The following is a 19187-nucleotide window of genomic DNA, read 5'->3' as shown; positions in this document are numbered from 1 at the left end:
ATCTACCTAGAAAATGGCTCCTCTTTAATTTCAACAGGATGAATTAAGACGTTGAATTTGCATTTATGAAGATTTCGTTAACGACATATTTTCTCAATCTTGGCCAAGGCAACAGAGCTTTGGATGTTTCTCACTGGTAATGACGTCAAGGCGCTATCTGGTGCTCGAACAGAGTCGAACAGGGTTGTCTGGCCCCGATGAGACACTCTCAGTGTATTCCTGTATTTACAACATATTTGCGGCAGCGCGAACACAGCTCTTTGTCATAGCCGAGTGATTTTCGGGTCGGCATTGGTCCCGTCGAAGAGAGCTAGTGCGCCATTGTACTTTCAGGGGGTCATTGTGATCGACTGTACCCTCATCCATACTGCACAGTGCACTTCCCCTGCTCGTGCATCTGTCCTCAATCAACGGCCTACGAAAATGGGATATATGCGACCTCGTCGCGGCGAAACTATTGGCCGTCGGCATCTCTCAGATAACCAGATTATATCGAGAAGAAATTTTATTCGAATATCAAACGAAAACCAAAGAATAAAATAAAAGGGTCCGTTCTACGACTACGTAGATATCCCAAAAAGCAAATAATGGTAGAAGAATGGTACAAGAAACTAGCTTTGCATAGCAGAGATGACTGAAATCCCACCAGAAATATCATTATCTTGTCGCGATTTCTTCTTCTGGTAAGAAAAGAAGATGGAGTTCGGTAGATTCAAAAGTGACGAGAATCACGGGTGACATAGCTCCTGGTTCTCGGGGACAAAAACAACCCCGTCGGTCAACGATGGAAGACTGGCGACGGAGCGAAGGGGTGCTCGCAAAAGAATGGGACGCACTTAACTCGGTGCTGTTTAAACAGTTGTTTGATCGGCATTATACATTAGCATGTGGCTGGTGCCAATACTTATTGGCGATATAGTGTCGAAAGAAACGCGTTAGGATGCAGGCATACAATACGGAGGAACTTATCAAAAGACTTGTCTCTAAATTTCCATGAGAAATCCCGCGTCTGTCGCTTGGTCGTAATCCGTGCTGCTATTAAACGTAGCTTCTATCCAAAAAGGAAGGAGGAGCAAGACAAAAAACGCAAAAGGAGAAATGTGTCTGGCTTGCGGCCATCGACGTTGCTCTACTCGGCCAACACGAGGAAGAATCTTTCCACATTTCAAAAGCTGAACGTGCCTCGCGAGAAGCGAAGAAACACCTCTTAAGAACACTAAAACGGGGATCTATTCGCGTGCGATCCCTTTTGTCGTGTTAGCAAAGCCGCGTGTCCGCGACAGTACTGGCGAGAGAGAAAGAGAGAGGGAAACCTAGGTATATTATTCCGGATATTAAATCGCTTTTAAATCGGCTTAGCGTTAACTAGTGGCACTTTAAGCTGCCCGGTGAAATGATTATCAGGGCTTCCCACTCCGTCGACCCGGCTAGCTGTTATCGCCCGTTGATTAATTGTTATGCAATATGACGTCACACACGCCCGCCTACCCGGATTAGAATCCCGCGGTGGAGCGTCACGGCGACTGCCACGATCTCTCCCTCTTCCCACTGTCCTAGCTTCCTCTCTCTCTCTCTCTCTCTCTCTCTCTCTCTTTCTCTCTCTCTCACTCTAAACCCTTTGACCGTCTTCGTCCTTCTTCGTTAGGTCGACTCTCTCGTGCAACGGCGCGACGCTTGCATAGAAGCGGAGGGAGCGATGCGAAGTTTCCGGCTAATCCTACGAATTTGAGCCAACCGAACATAGGACGCTGATGAATATTGATACAGAAGCGGCGGACCTGACACCCACCCGGATACTCTTCTTCCGTCTCCTCCGCGCTGAGAAACGCAAGGTGTCGCGAGAGTGCATCGTCTATGCGTCGTCAAAGATACGCGGTACTACCGATGCAACGCTTGCTCCGTTCTCTGAGATTCCTCCGATACGTCGATAGAACGTGAAAAGCTATTTACTTTGTTCTAAGGAACAAAGCGACACGTATTCGAAGAACGAAACCTGGTTTCTTCCTTATATTAAAACAAGGAATACGATCATGACTCGCCTCGTCTAACATCTACAAGTTCGAGCGAAGACTGGTAACCTTACCCATTATTCCCCTAAATAAAAGAAACCATAAATCGCGAGTGTACGAGGCCGTGGAAGAGCCACGGTGAGGCTCTATTATATCTTTCGCCATGAACGGTGCCCTCCTTCGTCGGCCATTATGCCGCGGAGATAGTAAGGAAGGAGCCACCCCTTTATCTCGGCAGACTCCGCGGTGAGAGTAATGCCCGGAAATCAAGGGTTAATTCCTCGGCGTCGTAAAGCATTTTATCTGGCTCGACTCTCCTGACTGCTGCTAGAAATATTCAAATATGGCGATACACCGCCGAACAGAAACTCGCTACTCGATTTCCTCGAAGATTCGCGAGTTGGAGCCGACGGTAAGAGAAGAAAGAAAAGACAGGAAAAATATGGAATAGTTTGGATGCGGTTGCCTGTGGGAACGAACCACACGGAATGCAAGAGAATTATTATGCTTCCTGCGTGGCGCTGCAAATGGCGAACACACCACACTGGGATCCCGAGAACTTCCAACACCTGATCCCTACTAAAGATCGTATCTAGAAAATTGGATTCGGTGTCAGGGTGACCGCTGAAACGTATAAGCAGCTCGTAAAATACTTTTTAGCGCACCACCGCCTTCGCATCGGAGGGATTAAGCTTTGTGGACAGATAAGAATCCCGAATCTGGATCGACGCCTGCTCGTCGAACACTTGCACTCCCTTCGAGAGAATATTAACGATTAACTACGATCCCTGACTCTGTGCACGCGGATGTTCCATCAGAAATAATCTCTCTCGATCGTGAAAGACAAAGTAGAATCGGACAGAAATCCGTTTCTTATTGTTAGCTTCGTCGAAAGAAAAATATCTTTTGAAAGGAAATGTCCCTTTATGACGAGCAACGAGCGAAATATCGTCTCGAAACTCATTCTTCCAGCGGCAATAGGAGTCAATTTGGGTCAGAGAATCGCCTTATTGAGAAACGGGCCACAGGGACCTTCAACGTCTCAGATGGAAAGCAAAATCGAGTTACGTCGACGCCATCGCCGTTGCAATAAGTGACGGAGAAAAGGTGCCGAGACGATATATGGAACGGCTATTACGGACCCTGTTCGAACCGGTGTTCTTTATTGAACGCTTTGTATCGTCGATCAGACTCGTTTGAAACCTTGTTCTTATATTTTCATCTTAACATAGTTCCATTCTAGTCTATAGACCAATTTTCTAATAATTCGTTTCTTTATATTTTAGATTTACTTTAATTCCGTATATAAAAACTCTATATGACAGATTCTTTCGACGATTTCACGGTAAGAAATGTATTTATTCGCCGTGGAATTCGAAGACGTACGAGGGCGAGAAGTGAAATTGAGAACCCGGACGAGCACGTTGCCCGATAAAATGCTGTCGGGACAGCAGGGTCTCCCGATGACATAAAAAAGTGCCCCGGGGATGGCGACTGGGAAAAGGGAGAGGCTCGGTATAAGGCACGGAGACGTTTATTCGCTCGGACAGGAGCCGAGTGACCGAGTCAAGTCGAACGTACAGCTTGGTCACACTCGGTTTGATCTAATAAAAAAGCAAGACTTCTCTATCCTTCTGCAATTTCACCGACCGAATGTGTACTTCACATCTAGCTACCCGGATAGTCGTCCATCTCGTTCTATCTTCAACGAAATTTCCCTGTTTTCGCGTTGTATCGTGTGTTCTCGCAACCATGTTTCCAACTTCTTTTCCGTGAAAATTGAAAAGTTCTGTGCAAATGACGACGTACACGTCGAAGAGAACGTGCAACAAGCACGCCAATCTCTTCCATCGTGAAATCAGTAAAGACTGCAAGAGCGAAAGAAACATCGTCGCAGCCGTCGATTTTTTCCTGCTGCTCGTCAGGGTGCTGTCCGATATAATCCGCAGTTGATCAGATTAAACGGTGCGCAGAGGGCGAGTCGCGAGGGTGTGGCGGCTCGGTAGAAACCAGCAGAGCAGCGTCGTCGACAACGGCAACCATTACCGTCGGAATCGCGGCGCGAGCACCGTGTCGCCGGATGAAAGAGGCTCAAACTCATCGTGCCGTAAAATAACATTGTCCCGGTGCAGAGAGACAGAGCGAAAGAGGGAGAGGGCAAACTGAGAGGATAGTAGCCGGGCAGCAGGAAAAAGGTCGGGCGAGGCGAAAACTCGAGAGGTTTCTTTATTTTCTCCGACGAACTCCGACGTACTTACGTTAAGTACCACGGGAGTACGGCGTTTCGCAATGGCGAAACACCGAAAAGACCGCCATTGGCGCGACTGATCGGGGACAGAACTTTCTCACCCCCTCGTTCTTCCCTCTTTCCCGTGAAATTTACTCGCTGGAAATTTTCCGTGAAACAGAATAGATCGTGGAAAAATATTACAAAGGGACGAACGAAGCGCCACTTTCGCTGCAGATTTTCTGTCCAAAGTTCATAGAGAAATAGCAGAGTGGTAGTTAAATATCGATCAGAGAAAACGGAAAACTCGACTGCTGAAATATATGAGCTGGGTTAAGAGATCGTCGTTCTTTCATCGTGCGGAGCAACGACGGAAACGGCGATTCAAGAAAATCTCGTAGTCTACGCTACTGTGACGAAGGGGGTGCCTGGCGTAGTGGAGCGAAACGCGGTGGGCGGCGGTTGGGGTGAAACAGGGTGTCGGGGGTGGAGATTACGGCAGGACAAGCAATATTAAGCGGCCAGGAACAAAAAGACGATCCAGCACGCCGGATTACCCGCGATGCACCGCGTTGTCCCGTGAAATTGATACGCGAGTTGCTTTTTAACGGGGAACACTGGCCCGGGGGCGGACTCTCTAAGCGTGCTACCGTGGAAATATTCGACGCGATTTAGATAACGCGCAGCCGCTACAAAAGGAACGATTTGCGCTGGGGGTTGGCCACCACCGCGAGAAGAGGGAAACAAACGAGGAAAGACTGAAAATAATTAGATCGTCGATCACCCGAGATGTTCTTTCGTTGGGACTTGTTTTTACGCGTGCTTTCTCACGTTCAGACCGCGAATTTTCGGAATTATTTCGTTGGTAAATGGATATCACGAGATAGGGCGTGAACGAACGGAACTCTGCTGTGTTATTAAATCGTAAATATGGAGTTCGATCGAAAGGCAACATCGCAATTTTTACTTTACGACAGCTATCGTTTCGCAGCAGGTAATTAAACATATAAAACCGTGCCGTTCTCGCGATGAGAAAGAAATCGACAATAAAACGCGCAACGTTTCCCGCGTGTATCTATCACGCGAGTGTTTCCTAGTCGACGCACGTACCTTGGTTTATCTAAATATTGCTATAGGAGAAAAAAAGAGCAAATTTTGTGGCGAGCGTGCTTGTATCGGCCGCGTGGGAAACATTACTCTCGACCAAGCACGATCCTTATCGCTGCGAACCGATTGTACGAGCAAAATTTTTATTTCTCCGCCGCGTATCTGCGACGTTGTTTCGCTTATGCTAAAAAAAGTTGATTAATCAACCGAGCAGACGATATTCTAAACTATCGTTGAAAAATTTCATCGTCAACCCGAACACTTATGTGATCGCTTGTTACGAATCGAACGAAACGCTGTGTTAGGATTGAAGTGATCGCCATCAAAAACGCTTACACTAGAGTCACAGAGTGGCCCTATGGGAATATTATTTCTGACCATAATGAGGCTCACCCTTCTCGAGCCCTTCGCCCCTCGTGAAACGTAACCGGATTTGCAACATGCGGGCCACGATCTCTACTCCGGTTTCTTGAATCCGACTAATTCCACGATTACAGATTAACCCACAAAGACTATAGGAAATCCACGAAGGAAGCTTTTATGACACTCCGCTATTGGATTGTCCTCGAGAAACCTGATTTTATGATAACATGAAGAATAAAACAATTCAACGATTCTTGATGCTTAAATTGCACAGGTGCATGAAAGAGAAAACGAAGAGGCGGGGGGCTTCGTTGAGCAGCACGTGCGAGGGGAAAAGAACGTTATTTTGATCGAGAGACGCATATATTATCATATCCGAACGAATAGCACGGGAATATTGTAATTTGCATCGGAGACGGTGGAAAGAACTAAGTCCTGGATGGGGGCAGACGGCGGAGGAGAGGCGAGCAAAGCATTGGAATCGGTGAAGTATGCAAATAAGGTGCCTCGGTGCGTTCCAAATCTTTAGATCTGGACGAATAAGTCGGAAGTGGCGAGGCAGCCCCCTCCGCTTGTCCATATCGCGACCAGCAAGAGCCAGAAGATCATCCAGTTCCGAAAATACGGATAATCCGAACGTCGTGGCTCTCGCGCCGATACAAATGCCCGCGTACCCGTCACGAAGCTGCTGTTCGCCACTTTGTATTGGCTCTGATCATTTTGGCATTATTTTCTCTACGAATATTCAGCCAAGATTGCGCTGAGACCTTGTAAAAAATTGATGCGAGTTAACTGCTTTCGAATTTTTTTCCAAAGTTTCTATAGGAGGATCAATTTGTTCGAAACGTAAGGAAATGAGAAAACGATAAATCGATCGCAGAAAACGAAAAGACCGACGGGGAAACCACGCAGAACCCATTATCGACTATCCTCGAGGCTCGTTTCCTCGTATGATCGCGGTTATCAGTCGTGGTTCACGAGAGAAGAGGTCGGATCGAAGGATTTATGCTCGCGTTTGCTGTCGTAACGATTCGAATACGTGTTACACGTCGCGTGAGGCGTCACGGTGGGCCGCGCATCGCGCATCGTATCGAAGAAAAATCGGCAAATCCAATAAAGGGTGAATAATGCTGCGGCGGTGTCGATGCACGAGTCCACGGGTTCCTTGAAGCGAAAACAATACTAGAAAACGTGGATAGAGGGGCGAACGAAATGAAACACGTAGGAACAACAAGAAAATCATCTACTATAATAAAAAAAAAGTAAGTAACTAAATTTGACATTGAATTTCATAAAATTTCATTAAGACGATGAAGAAAACGCTTGCGCCAGTGTCCATTTGATATACACAAATGTACAGTTGACAAAATAGCCATAATTGAATGATTAATCGTCGACTCCGATCGAAATTTCACGTGCGTATAAGGAACGAAACGAAGCAAGCGACAAAGCGGAAAACGACGAGACACACGGACGAGAAAACAGAGAACGGGGAAGAAGGAAGAGCGAGTGCGAGTCGGCAGAGCACACCCTCGCGGAGGGTCGTCCGGAAAACGCGAAATTTGTAATCGAGAGAAACACCGGCCGTGAATATATGGCCGCCTTCCGCAGCGGCGACGGGTTTTACTAATAACCGATACCCCAAGCGAACCGTGGAATATTATAATTGATTTATTGCGGGAACGAAGCGTAGTCGGATTTATCAGCGCCTCGGCTGAATTTCTGCTCTTCGTGCTCGGTCCATGCCGCGGACGCGATCGAACGGAACGACGGCCAACGATGGACCGCATCCGGTTCGCTCACGCTGTTAGCTGCATTCATTTCGCGCGTCGTTTCGATACGTCAACGAGCGTTCACGCTCTCGCGTTTATTCGCGTTCGATCACCAGATAACCAGAGGTAACTCGCGACGAATCTCGAATCGCGAGAATTTGAACGGTGCTTAGGCCTCCGAGAATGGGAAAGTTCGGGAACATTTATTCCCTGTAATCGATAGTCGAAGTCAACCATGAAATATTATAATTGATTTATAGCGGCAACAACCGTCGGATTTATCAGCCGCTCCGTTCTGCACGGTTCCACTCCGCTCTGTGCCGTGGACGCGATCGAACGGAACGACGGCCGACGATAGACCGCGTCCGGTGAATGAGTGGCCAGTGCATTCGTTCGACGCCCGTGTGTTTGCTTATGCAATTAACCATTGTGAACCGTGGCCGCCGACCGAGCGGTGAACACGCGGAAAATTCGATTGGATCGCGTCCGATTTTAAGAACAAACGCCGACCACGAATCGGCATGTATTCGCTGGTGAAACGTTTAAACGTGTGGCAACTTCTCCCCTTTTCCTCGAACGTTTGTTGTATTTCTTAGAAGCTGAACAGTTCAACCCTTCTAGCGGAAATCTGCGATTTTGACCTCTTGGACCGAGCATTTCCGCGTCAGAGAAAGAGAGAGGAAAACTCGACTCGATCGACGACGAAGGGGAATTATTCTTTCGACCGTACGATCGCCATCCAACGGCAGCGTGCTCGTTCCAGGCAAGGGTTGATAATAAATTCAAATTTAGGGGTGCGCGCAATCTGTGATTCAGCACCATTAAGCACAGGATCCAGCGAAGGACGGGTCGCGTACTTTCTCCTAACTTGGCACGTCCACGAGTGGTCGCCTCTTTAAACCTGCTAAGAGGTAAAAGAGATCAGTTTGACGGCAGAAGAGCACCGCCATATCAATTCCTTATCGTTTCACAATTTTACGAGGCTAAAGAGCTAGACGGATATTCCGACCGAATGAAAACCCCTGTTTGTCCCACCTTTTCCAACTTGCTGGACAAAATCCGGAATTTCATGGATTCTTTCTCTACATTATGTTTCGACGCTACGTTGTTGCTCAAACTACCGGAGAATTACTCTCGCGTTGATCTGTCCACCGATTAAATCAGAGTATTGCAAAGTTTTTAATATGTGGCTACATAACTAGTGGGATCTATAGCTTTTTTATAGTTTGCCTAGCCAAGACGTATGCACGAAAATCCCACGCATCCCGAATCGAGTTACAAGACAGAAGTATCGCGATCGTAAAGCAGGCGAAATAAAATCTACCTAAGTACCTTAGAAACAGAATGCCGAACGAGCGCGCTTTATGGGTAATCGAACCAAGTTTTTAACTATCTACATGCTCCTCCTTTCCGGGACATAAAATCCCAGGAAATATCTACGTGTACCTACCAGAGGAATATTCGCGTCTAATATGCGCTCTCTGTACACCCATTGCTATTCGTTCCTCTCTACGTTTCTCTTTTTCTTTTTTTTTTTTTCTTTTCAATGGAATTCGAGAGCCTCGCCATTGCGAATTGGAACCGATTAATGAGTGGACTCGAAAGATACGATGATTTATGGTTGATGTTTCTTCTTATTTGCGTGTCCCGAATCGATTCTCGTGCACTCAGGCTTGTTTGTTAACAAGGAAACGAGGATCGATCGTCGGCGATAATGAATGTAGAATCGGGACGAGAAAAAGAAGGTTTCTAGGAGGTCTTGATTTATATCGGCTCGATATTTTCCGCAGCTCTCAGTGTTTCTTAATTCGAGGTTTCGCCGCGTGCCCGCCGCGGAGGTAATTCGATTTCCTGGTGAATCGGTCGGAAGTAAATCAGAGTACAGTCCCCGGCGAAACTCAATCCGGGATATTGTCATAATTTCCCCAAGATACATAGATGTCTCCGCGTCGTTTCGATAGAAAACGTTTCTTAATCTCGAGCCTTCACCGCGATAGAAATTATCTTCCCCCTATCCCTTATTTTCTATCAGGAATATTTTGAGAAATTATTCGTTCCGAATCCAACGTTTGTATTCGTATTTCACTTGGTTTAGAGCCAATTTGGGAGGCAAACTTTTCGAAAGAGGATTCATCCTTGTATAGATCGTAGCATTTTTGCGGATCGTGGTGTTCGTCCAATCGGCTTCCGCGGCCGCATGTGCTCGAGGATGTCGAGCGGAAAGGACGGCCGAAACCTTCGGCACGACAGCTCGAAATACGGCTTGTAAGTTTTTACACCGCCGCCTGGCCTGCCATATTCCCGAAAAGGAGCAGAATCGAGCCGCGGGATATCGATACCACGAGGGTACTCGTGCTAAGCTGCCTCGAGCTGTGGCCTGCTGATAACAAAAAGGTCGAACCAAGTATTCCATTTAAACAGAACGGACGTTCCTTCGCGAAAAGAATTCCATTACAATACAGAAGAATCTTTGAGCTTGCTAATCTTTGTAATCGTTTCATCGTGGACAACGATATTCTCGAAGAATTTCACTTTTAAATGTCTCGGTGGCTCGCTGCCGACTTAATTCGAATTCCTCGTGTCTCCAGATTCCATGACCGGTTAACGATCCGTCAGAAGAAAGAACGCTTGGCAACGTACGCTCCTCTTTTGCCAGTCGTTAGTATTCCGGTGCGAGGTGATCGTCGGGAAGCGATTTGACCAAGTTTAACGGATCCACACGGGTCAGCCTTGTCCAGAGGGCCCCTCGTGCGAGAGAACTGTTGCCGGTCTCCGTGCTTTAGCCCGATGTGCTCCTTCGCAAATCCGTCTGGCCGTCGTGGTAGCCACGAGCAGAATACCAATTCCCAATTTGTCCAGGCATATCGACTGGGTACTCAAGGGCGTGACACAAATGCCAGATGCAATCAACGGCCTCCGAACGTCGACACTGAGAGTGCAGTATTTCTCTTAATCCGCGTCATCGACAGCCGCTGAGCATCGCTAAGAAATTCTGTATCTCCTTCCGAAATGGGACTTTAACGAAGATATGGTTGCTCGATGGATTATAGAGAAAATCAGGAAATAGTTTAGATTAAAATATAAATTCACGTTTTAAATTATTCTTGATTCTGTTGATCTCTAAACAGAGATATTTTATTCCTAGCACGAACTGTAACCAAAGCAAAAGAAAATAGAGGAAAAGAAGGACAATGACCTAAGATCGACACGAACTAGAGCCAAAATCCAGTTGGTTTTCTTCGGCGCTCCCGTCGCCTCAATATTGTCGCTATCTCTTGTATACAGTTGCCGCCATATTCCACGGGAAGCCGCCATATTACCAGAAACTTCCACCCCCTTTTATGTGGCTTGCCGCGGACCGTCTCCGCGAAAACTACCCCCATAAAAGTTGACGACTTAAATCGCGGGGCGTATGGCCTCGGCTGAGACAACCGCGCCACGGAAACGTCGAACACCCTTACGATTCTGCGAAACGCCTCGAAATATTTCGTCGTATACCGCCGACAGTTCCAACATTTCCGGTTCATTCTCTCGTAGTGAAACGGAATGGAGAATTCTACTCTACGAACATCTCTTGTTTTTAAAAGCAATCGATACGTTTTAAGTGAAATAAAGTTGGAATATTCCCTTTGTTATTCAAACTCGTAGAATCGAGAAGAAGACTCGTTCGACCAGCTCCCATGGAAATTATTATGAAAGCCATTCGATTATGCTTCCTCAGAGAATTATCATCGCCGCTCGTAAATTCCCCTGGCGCGCAAAAGCAATCTGCGTGTTCGTTCCAAATAGCGGAGGCGGCGTTCGTTGCCGAATAGGCTGATAATCCCGGAGATACCGAACGATAAAAAGGAAAAGAGAAGAAGAGGAAAAGAAATCTTCGAGTGGCCCCGTAATGAAGGAGACCAAGATAAATATGGAAAGGAGGGCTTAAAGCAAATGGCGACCGGCTACACGATCCAGCCTCAATATGCTTGAAAGTGTCCCGCTGACGTGGCGTTTCGGAATTGAATGACCGAGGGATTAGTCCGATGTCATTGCGTTGACGATACGAAGTTCGGGATAAATTAAAAGCAAGATTGGAAAACTTATATTGGCAAAAGAGAATAAACAACGTACAAACGTTTTATTAACGATACATTTTAATTAGCGTCTCTTTATCAGAAGTTGGTCCAGCCAATTTTCTACCTAACAATACGAATTTTCATATCACTCAATGACGTTACTCTACTAATTTATTTTTTAAGTTAATTCTTACAAATTTTCTGTCCAATTCATTTTTGAAAACGAGAACACGATCTTGCATTAAGTTTTAAGAAACACGGAACAATTCGACACAAAACTAGGCATAGACAAACGGGACCATTCCGCTTTGCGGCTAATATGACCGATGTATGTATGAGGGCAAGCCACGTATAGGGCAGGGGTGCATAAATATATGCGTATGCGTCACCGCGCGCATAAGTGCCGATGAGGGGATTTGTAAATGATCTTAAGGTCTCGTGTCAATCACTTAAGTATGACGTTTCGAAATTCGTAACCTCGCTGGCTATCGAAAAATCGTCGCGCTGGGCAATGTTTCGAATCGTTCGAACGTTCTTTACTAACCAAAGTCTCGTTCTCTAAGGAGGAACACGGAATTGTCAGTGAAATACAACCGAAACGTCTTCTTGCGATTTCCGCGAGGGAATGCGAAGGAAGTCGGCTTAGAATCCTTTGGCCGCGAAGCAGGTCGTGACATCCGGTTGGAATCTAGCAAAAAAATATATTCCGCCGACTGATATACCGTGGTGCAGAAGCGAAGTTCTCTTAAGACGTCGGAAACCGCGTAAAAAGAATATTTGGTGGCGGCAGCGCGAAGGGGCGAAATTACGTCAAAAAGTCCGGAGAATTTATCGGAGCACTTTTTAAACTCCGCCTTCGCGCGATTAGCATATTATTTCTATGGAAGCTCGGCCGGAGGGAAAGAGAGAGAGCGGGTAAGGTTCCTCCGTCGGGTTTAACGCGGCCAGGAGCATATCAAATATGTTGATAAATGATCCCTTTGAGCGATGAATAGGCGGCGTCGGGCTTTACGTATCCTTTTTCGTTCGTGCACCAAGCATTTGAATGTCAGAAGGAATGCTTTCAGTGGCTGCTCGTCCCCCGTCTCAGCCATTGGGAAAAATCACAAGCGTCTGCGTTCTCCGCGTCGGAATATTCCACCGGAATCGAAAATATCTTGAGGAACTCGTCGACGACGGATTCGTTAGAGTCGATCGAATGTCGAATTCAACGGCTTTTCCTTTGGGTATTACGTTGTTCGACAGACGCGGGAAGAGAATGCTTATGAACGTTTGAATTTTCTCGCGTGAATGTGTGAATGAACTTTATATGATCGTAGAAAAGTTGTAAGAGGAGCAAGTGGTAAATGCTGCACGCGACACTGGTGAATATAAAGATTAACGTAGTCAAACTTTCGGATATTTTACCAAGGGAACATTCGTCATTCTGCAGAGAGGGTGAACGACGAATTTGCAAGCCTGATGGAATTGACACTTGACTTTGATCTCGAAATCAGTACAGTTCGCGGTTACGGTCACCGATATAAAACAGTCGCATTTCCGTTTCGCCAATCAGTTCTGACCGACCGCACTTTTCCCAATCTCCATATCATTTCACCGCAGACGGAGAAAAGAAAACGAGAGAACACCTTCGACGATTTTCTCGCTAAATAATTACGGGGCCAGTGTAGCTGGAAAATTGATCGCAGGAATGAAAAAAAGCCGACGGTTCGAAAATTGGAAAAATACGGTAGCGGCGGGAAATCGCGAAAGCCCGATGATATTTTACAGCATCCGCGTTACACAGCGCCATAGAGAAAATTGAAATATTTCGCTGACCGGCGATGTTTAACAAATTTTATCGTTCGATTGTATTTTACGGACGGCGAACAATAACGTTCTGACAATTAGCATTATAAAGGGAAGAACACACGTCGGAAAGCATAACGAGAACGGAATAAATTTTCGCCAACGTAAAATTAATTGTTAACACTCCCTGTTCGACGAGTGTATTGGTGACGACAGCAGACAACGCGAAATTGTCCTCTAATAATGAATTTCTGTGTTATTAACCGGGGGTACGAATCGTCGATTTTATCGTCCGAGACCTCCGAAATGCAGAACTGTTCTGAAGGGATAAGTTATCGGCCACCAATAGATCATGAAGAATTGTGCGATCGTATGGAATTGCAACATTATCATAATAATTCCGGCATAATTTTATCGTTTGCAGTCCAAACGTATAGCCATTACGCAAGATTTAAGACCGATAATAAAAATGATTGCATATATTACTTTCCAACTGTTTAATAAAAAAAATCATCATATTGTCTTTCATCGTTATTTAGAAAACAATCGATATTTTAAGAAATACTCTGAAAACAATTAAGTGAGTAAGTAACAAGTAAGTAAGCAATCAATCGTTGATTAAGGGCAAAATAGACATTAAATAGGACTTTGCGCCTCGGGTTCTGAAATACCGACGTGGAAAAAATCAGAGTGTTTCTTACGCCCTCTGCGTTTTGTTACGACAAATATAGTAAGTAGAAGCGTACCAGTGCTTACATATGCAATGCCATCTGATATGCATGTACAATGTATATATATAATTTATTGTGTATTTATTAATTTATAGCACTATGTATATATATACTTTTGACATAAGATAAATCTATAACAAAGTTATTTACATATTAGATTAACACATTAAAAGCGTTTCAGTTGGAAAGAGAATACAATAGAGAGAAACAGAATAAATGTGAAAATTTAAAACTTTTTATCTTTAATAATAAAACTTAAATTTTATTTCTAGTTCAGAGATTTGGAATTTGTAAATTGAAATTCAAAAATCTAAAAATGAACAGTTGCATTTAAAAATTTAATCAAACGTGACCATGATATATATATAATGATAAACATAGATATATAGGATGTATATAAAAATTGGAAACAAACTTTTGGGACCTGGTACAGACGAGGTACTGTGGCAGTACTCATCAAAAAAGCAAAAAGGTCTTAAAAAACGTAGACTCAAAGACAACTTTAAAACATTCAAAGAAGCTGACATTTTCAGACGGCCTTCGATAAAATTCTTTTTTTATAGCAATAAAATCGATATCCTGCTTAGTTTTAAAAGTAGTTTTACTCAACTTTATACTATTTTACATATGTGGAAAATAAACGCTCGAAATTCTAACAAATATCTTCAACTTTCATCATAAAAAAACTGTAGTTCCTGTATGATAAAATGGAACAGTGGAACTGAATTACGCTTTTGAGCTAAAAATATTTTTAACTGATATTTTTAGAGTGCGTACTTCCGCTTTACATCTTCGTAGTTTATCAAATCATTATCACGAGTCAGAAAATAACGGATATTATAATACTTTACGGTCTTCAGTCTCTTCCTGTCCTATCTATGTCGCTTGCTTGATGGTTACTGAAGTTAGAAATAAATTGAACGCGTGTTAGTATATCTATTTTTGAACGCTCACCCTAGAACAAAATCATGACCGCACATACTGATCGTGGCTAAGGTAGACCTGACGTTCTTTTTCTTCGTCTCTTTTCACGGCGCGACGTACCAAGCACTGATATTCCAACACACGCGTGTACTACTGACACCCTGAACGAAAGTGAAGTTTCGTCTCATTATCAAAAACGTGAACTCAAAGAGCAAATTGAGAATTCTCCTAATTACAATTTGTTACAATGACCAATCAATTTTAAAAGATTTCTTAATAAGTAAGTAAAATTACTTAGATAATATACAGTATAAACTCAAAATTGGAAACTGTTATATTTCTTCTTCATATAATACATAAAACCTTTGTTTAATATATATTGAATTTTTTGCATGAACATCTTATTAGTACTCATTCAGATCTCCTATTATTATATTTTTCTTATCCTTCACTGCAAATTTCGTAAAACAATCTTTTTACATCTTATTATTTTCATAATTCAAAAGTGAATTCACATTAATTATAAACATAATATTATATATTTCACATGAGCACTTTATACTTAAACGTGTCGCTTTCACTAACAATAGGGAAATCTATGAAAAGTTGTCAAATTTAAATCTTATCAAAATCGATTTTCGAGAACGATTATGACATGCGTAACGACAAACAGTCGATAAAAGTCGTAATGGCACACTGTGTAGATAACAGTGCACCTGTCAAATTTTTCTTGTTCTGAGGTTATCTCTTCTTATCCTAATTCTTAGAATTTTCCCAAGGCTTACAATGGGTACACGCCAAATGCGTGTAGAAATTCTTCTTTTTATCTTCACGATTCTGGGGTCGTTTTCATTCGGAAATGTAGCCTCCGCACATATACACTCTCATCAGCACAACAAACAGAGCAGCAATGAAAGAACAGAGGATGGTGCATTTAGTCCACGAGACATGGACCATTATGCTGGAGGAGAACATCATCAGGAGTTTGATCATGAAGCTATTCTAGGTATTTTTTATATTATATTATATTCATAACTTATCACAGTAAAACCAAAATCTTATCAACAAAATCATGTTTCTTGCTTTTCACTTTTCATAGGAAGCGTAAAGGAGGCAGAAGAATTTGATAAACTTCCAACAAAAGAATCAAAACGACGTTTAGCAATTTTATTGACAAAGATGGATTTGAACAATGACAAATTTATTGAGAGAAACGAACTGAAGGCTTGGATTCTGCGTTCCTTTAGCATGCTTTCTGCTGAGGAATCTCAAGATCGATTAGAGGATGCAGATACAGATGAAGATGGTAAAGTTAGTTGGAATGAAATTCTTCAAGATACATATGGCACTGATCCAGAAGATTTAACAGTGGATGACAAACTGATCACTGATGACAAGCAAACCTTTCAAGCTGCCGATATAAACAAAGATGGTTATCTTGATACAGAAGAATTTAAAGCTTATACACATCCCGAAGAAACACCAAGAATGTTTCCACTTCTATTAAAGCAAGCTCTGGATGACAAAGATACAAATAAAGATGGGTCTATTAGCTTCCAAGAATTTATTGGAAATAGAGCTAAAGCTGAAGATAAAGAGTGGTTGTTAATAGAAAAAGATAAATTCGATTATGAACATGATAAAAATGGAGATGGAAGATTAGATTCTGACGAAATACTTTCTTGGCTTGTGCCTAGTAACGAGTAAGTAAATATTTATATAAAATATTTTTTAATTAATGACTTAGGAATATATGTAACATTAAATATTTTAGGGAAATTGCAAGCGATGAAGTTGATCATCTATTCGCCGCATCCGATGACGATCACGATAATAGATTGTCGTTTGATGAAATTTTAGACCACCACGATGCTTTTGTTGGTAGTGAAGCTACAGATTATGGAGATCATTTACAAGACATTGAGCGTTTCACGGACGAACTTTGAAAATCGATTGCTAAATGCATTAGCAAAATTTTACTTCCTTTCGTAATAGCTGTCAAAAACTTACATGGCTGAAAATATTTTTAATAATTCTTAATGCTATGCTTTCAGCTCTTATATGTTTTAGTATTCCTATTTATACTGCATTTAGAATACATCTATATTAACACTGGTACAACATCATTTACAATTGCACGAACTTGTTGCAGATACTCAACAAACCACCATAGTTTCACAAACCACAGTCTTCCAATTTTTACAAAAGTTTAGTGCCATATAAAGCATATTATACAAATCTTAGCACTTTAATATTTGTGTTATAAAAGTTAGTATTGTTTATAAGAGTTACCAAAATTATATTATCTCATTTTTATTATTTATTATGTATAATGATCGTTTATACGTGCATGCATTGATATCATTTTCTTTTCGTAAACTTACAAACATAGGTGAAAGTGAGGTATAAGAATTTAGAAAAATAGTAATTTAAAGTGTTAGATTTTACTGATTTTAAGAAATTATTCATTCAGCTCCATTCATGAATCATTTTCATCAGAAACTAAGAATATGTAAAATGATCTATGTTGTTGAATATGCATAAATACTCTTTGATGCAGTTTTGTCTACTTTTCATATTATGTGATGAATGATATGTAATGAAATTTTTTTAATAAAAAGTACACTACATCTAACATGAGTTTTTCCTTTACATTATTGTAGGAAAGAATTAAACGATATTTCCTGATATTTTTTAAAAGACTATTTTCAAACTAGATCTTTCATGGTGGCGCTGCATTCCTAATTTATAGATCCTATGTGTGCCTATAGCAGGAAGAACAACAGTAATTTAAGACCGTGAAAGGAATATATGTATTAACTGAGCTGGTATTAACTACAAAATATATTTTGTATCGATTTCAATATAAGGAATCCGATAAAATGCCGTACGCGAATCAACCATCAGTTCATATTTCAGATTTAACAGAAGAAAATGTGAAATTTCAAGTAGAAGATACAGAATTGAGGTGAGATAGGTTATATTGAATGATAACTAAATTCCTTTCCATTTTTTTCTCTTATTTTATTAAACTTTTAATTTTTATAGTGTAGCAAATAGTATGAGACGCGTCTTTATTGCCGAAACACCTACTATGGCCATTGATTGGGTGCAATTAGAAGCCAATTCAACCGTGTTGAGCGATGAATTTTTAGCACATAGGATCGGAATGATACCATTGATAAGTGATGATGTAAATAATTAAAAATCAATACTTCAATATATTTAAGATTTTTTAACGAAAACAGAAAGTTGGTATTAAAATTATTTAGGTTGTTGATAGGATACAATATACAAGGGATTGCCAATGCATGGATTTCTGTCCAGAGTGTAGCGTGGAATTCACACTTGATGTAAAGTGTACAGAAGATCAAACACGACATGTAACCACAGCAGATTTTAAATCCAGTGATCCAAGGGTACTTCCTGTTACATCCAGGCACAGAGAAGATGATGCTAGTGAATATGGAGAAACAGATGGTATATATTTATTTAAATATTATATCCATTACTTTTATAATGCATTATACAACACGAATTGACATACTCTTATCCAGAAATATTGATAGTAAAATTGAGAAAGGGTCAAGAATTAAAGTTAAGAGCATATGCAAAGAAAGGTTTTGGAAAAGAACATGCAAAATGGAATCCCACTGCTGGTGTAAGCTTTGAGTATGATCCAGATAATTCTATGAGGCACACGCTATTTCCAAAACCTGATGAATGGCCAAAATCAGAATACAGTGAATTAGAAGAAGATCAATGTAAGCATCACTTTACTATAGACATTGATTTCATACTAAATTCAATCGTAAAATGTTCTAGATGAGGCACCATTTAATTGGGAAGCTAAACCAAACAAATATTATTTCAATGTCGAAAGTAGTGGAGCTCTAAAGCCTGAGAATATTGTCATGATGGGCATTGCAGCATTGAAAAATAAATTGTCTAACTTACAGACACAATTGAGTCATGAAGTTCAAAGCGATGCTTTAAGTATTCATCATTGAATGAAATATATTGTTAATATTTATATATTTTAAGATATTCTCTTTATATTTTTACAGAAATTAAAATTTAAATTGACATGACTTGTATTGCAATATTATTTCTGTATCATTTATTCCCATAATAAAAGAATAAAATAAAACATTCATAATTAAAAAAATTAAATTATTAATTAGACATAATTTATATTTAAAAAA

General features: G+C 41.8%; 3 protein-coding genes across 5 annotated transcripts in view; 2 read left to right on the top strand and 1 right to left on the bottom strand.

Moving 5' to 3' along the window:
• LOC132908787 (signal peptidase complex subunit 2) overlaps positions 1-19187 on the bottom strand; it is a 157800-nt gene that overhangs the window by 130907 nt on the left and 7706 nt on the right. The window lies entirely within an intron of this gene.
• Positions 15009-17617, top strand: LOC132908778 (reticulocalbin-2). 3 transcript variants are annotated; one of them, XM_060963106.1, is made up of 4 exons: positions 15009-15262; positions 15762-15988; positions 16082-16685; positions 16757-17617. In XM_060963106.1, exons 2-4 carry the CDS (start codon positions 15769-15771, stop codon positions 16926-16928), a joined length of 996 nt encoding a protein of 331 aa, XP_060819089.1. In that variant the 5' UTR covers positions 15009-15262; positions 15762-15768; the 3' UTR covers positions 16929-17617. The 3 variants fall into 3 exon arrangements, with proteins under 3 accessions (XP_060819089.1, XP_060819091.1, XP_060819090.1); XM_060963108.1 differs by having other exon boundaries at positions 15750-15988; XM_060963107.1 differs by lacking the exon at positions 15009-15262 and having other exon boundaries at positions 15560-15988.
• Positions 17735-19073, top strand: LOC132908780 (DNA-directed RNA polymerase II subunit RPB3). The gene is made up of 5 exons (XM_060963111.1): positions 17735-17950; positions 18031-18175; positions 18255-18462; positions 18540-18746; positions 18808-19073. The coding sequence occupies exons 1-5, from the start codon at positions 17865-17867 to the stop codon at positions 18990-18992; spliced, it is 831 nt and encodes a 276-aa protein (XP_060819094.1). The 5' UTR covers positions 17735-17864; the 3' UTR covers positions 18993-19073.

The sequence above is a fragment of the Bombus pascuorum genome, chromosome 7 (genome assembly GCF_905332965.1).
Source record: "Bombus pascuorum chromosome 7, iyBomPasc1.1, whole genome shotgun sequence".
NCBI lineage: Eukaryota > Metazoa > Arthropoda > Insecta > Hymenoptera > Apidae > Bombus > Bombus pascuorum.
Note: the sequence above shows the minus strand (reverse complement) of the source record. Positions and strands in the feature narration are given on the sequence as shown.

What these genes read in the sequence shown, in the direction of transcription:
- LOC132908778 (XM_060963106.1), top strand. Translation starts at nt 15,769, where the DNA reads ATGGGTACACGCCAAATGCGTGTAGAAATTCTTCTTTTTATCTTCACG. An exon ending in TGATCATGAAGCTATTCTAG is followed by an intron (nt 15,989 to 16,081) that starts GTATTTTTTATA and finishes CACTTTTCATAG; the next exon opens with GAAGCGTAAAGGAGGCAGAA. An exon ending in TGGCTTGTGCCTAGTAACGA is followed by an intron (nt 16,686 to 16,756) that starts GTAAGTAAATAT and finishes TAAATATTTTAG; the next exon opens with GGAAATTGCAAGCGATGAAG.
- LOC132908780 (XM_060963111.1), top strand. Translation starts at nt 17,865, where the DNA reads ATGCCGTACGCGAATCAACCATCAGTTCATATTTCAGATTTAACAGAA. An exon ending in GTAGAAGATACAGAATTGAG is followed by an intron (nt 17,951 to 18,030) that starts GTGAGATAGGTT and finishes TAATTTTTATAG; the next exon opens with TGTAGCAAATAGTATGAGAC. An exon ending in TGAATATGGAGAAACAGATG is followed by an intron (nt 18,463 to 18,539) that starts GTATATATTTAT and finishes ACTCTTATCCAG; the next exon opens with AAATATTGATAGTAAAATTG.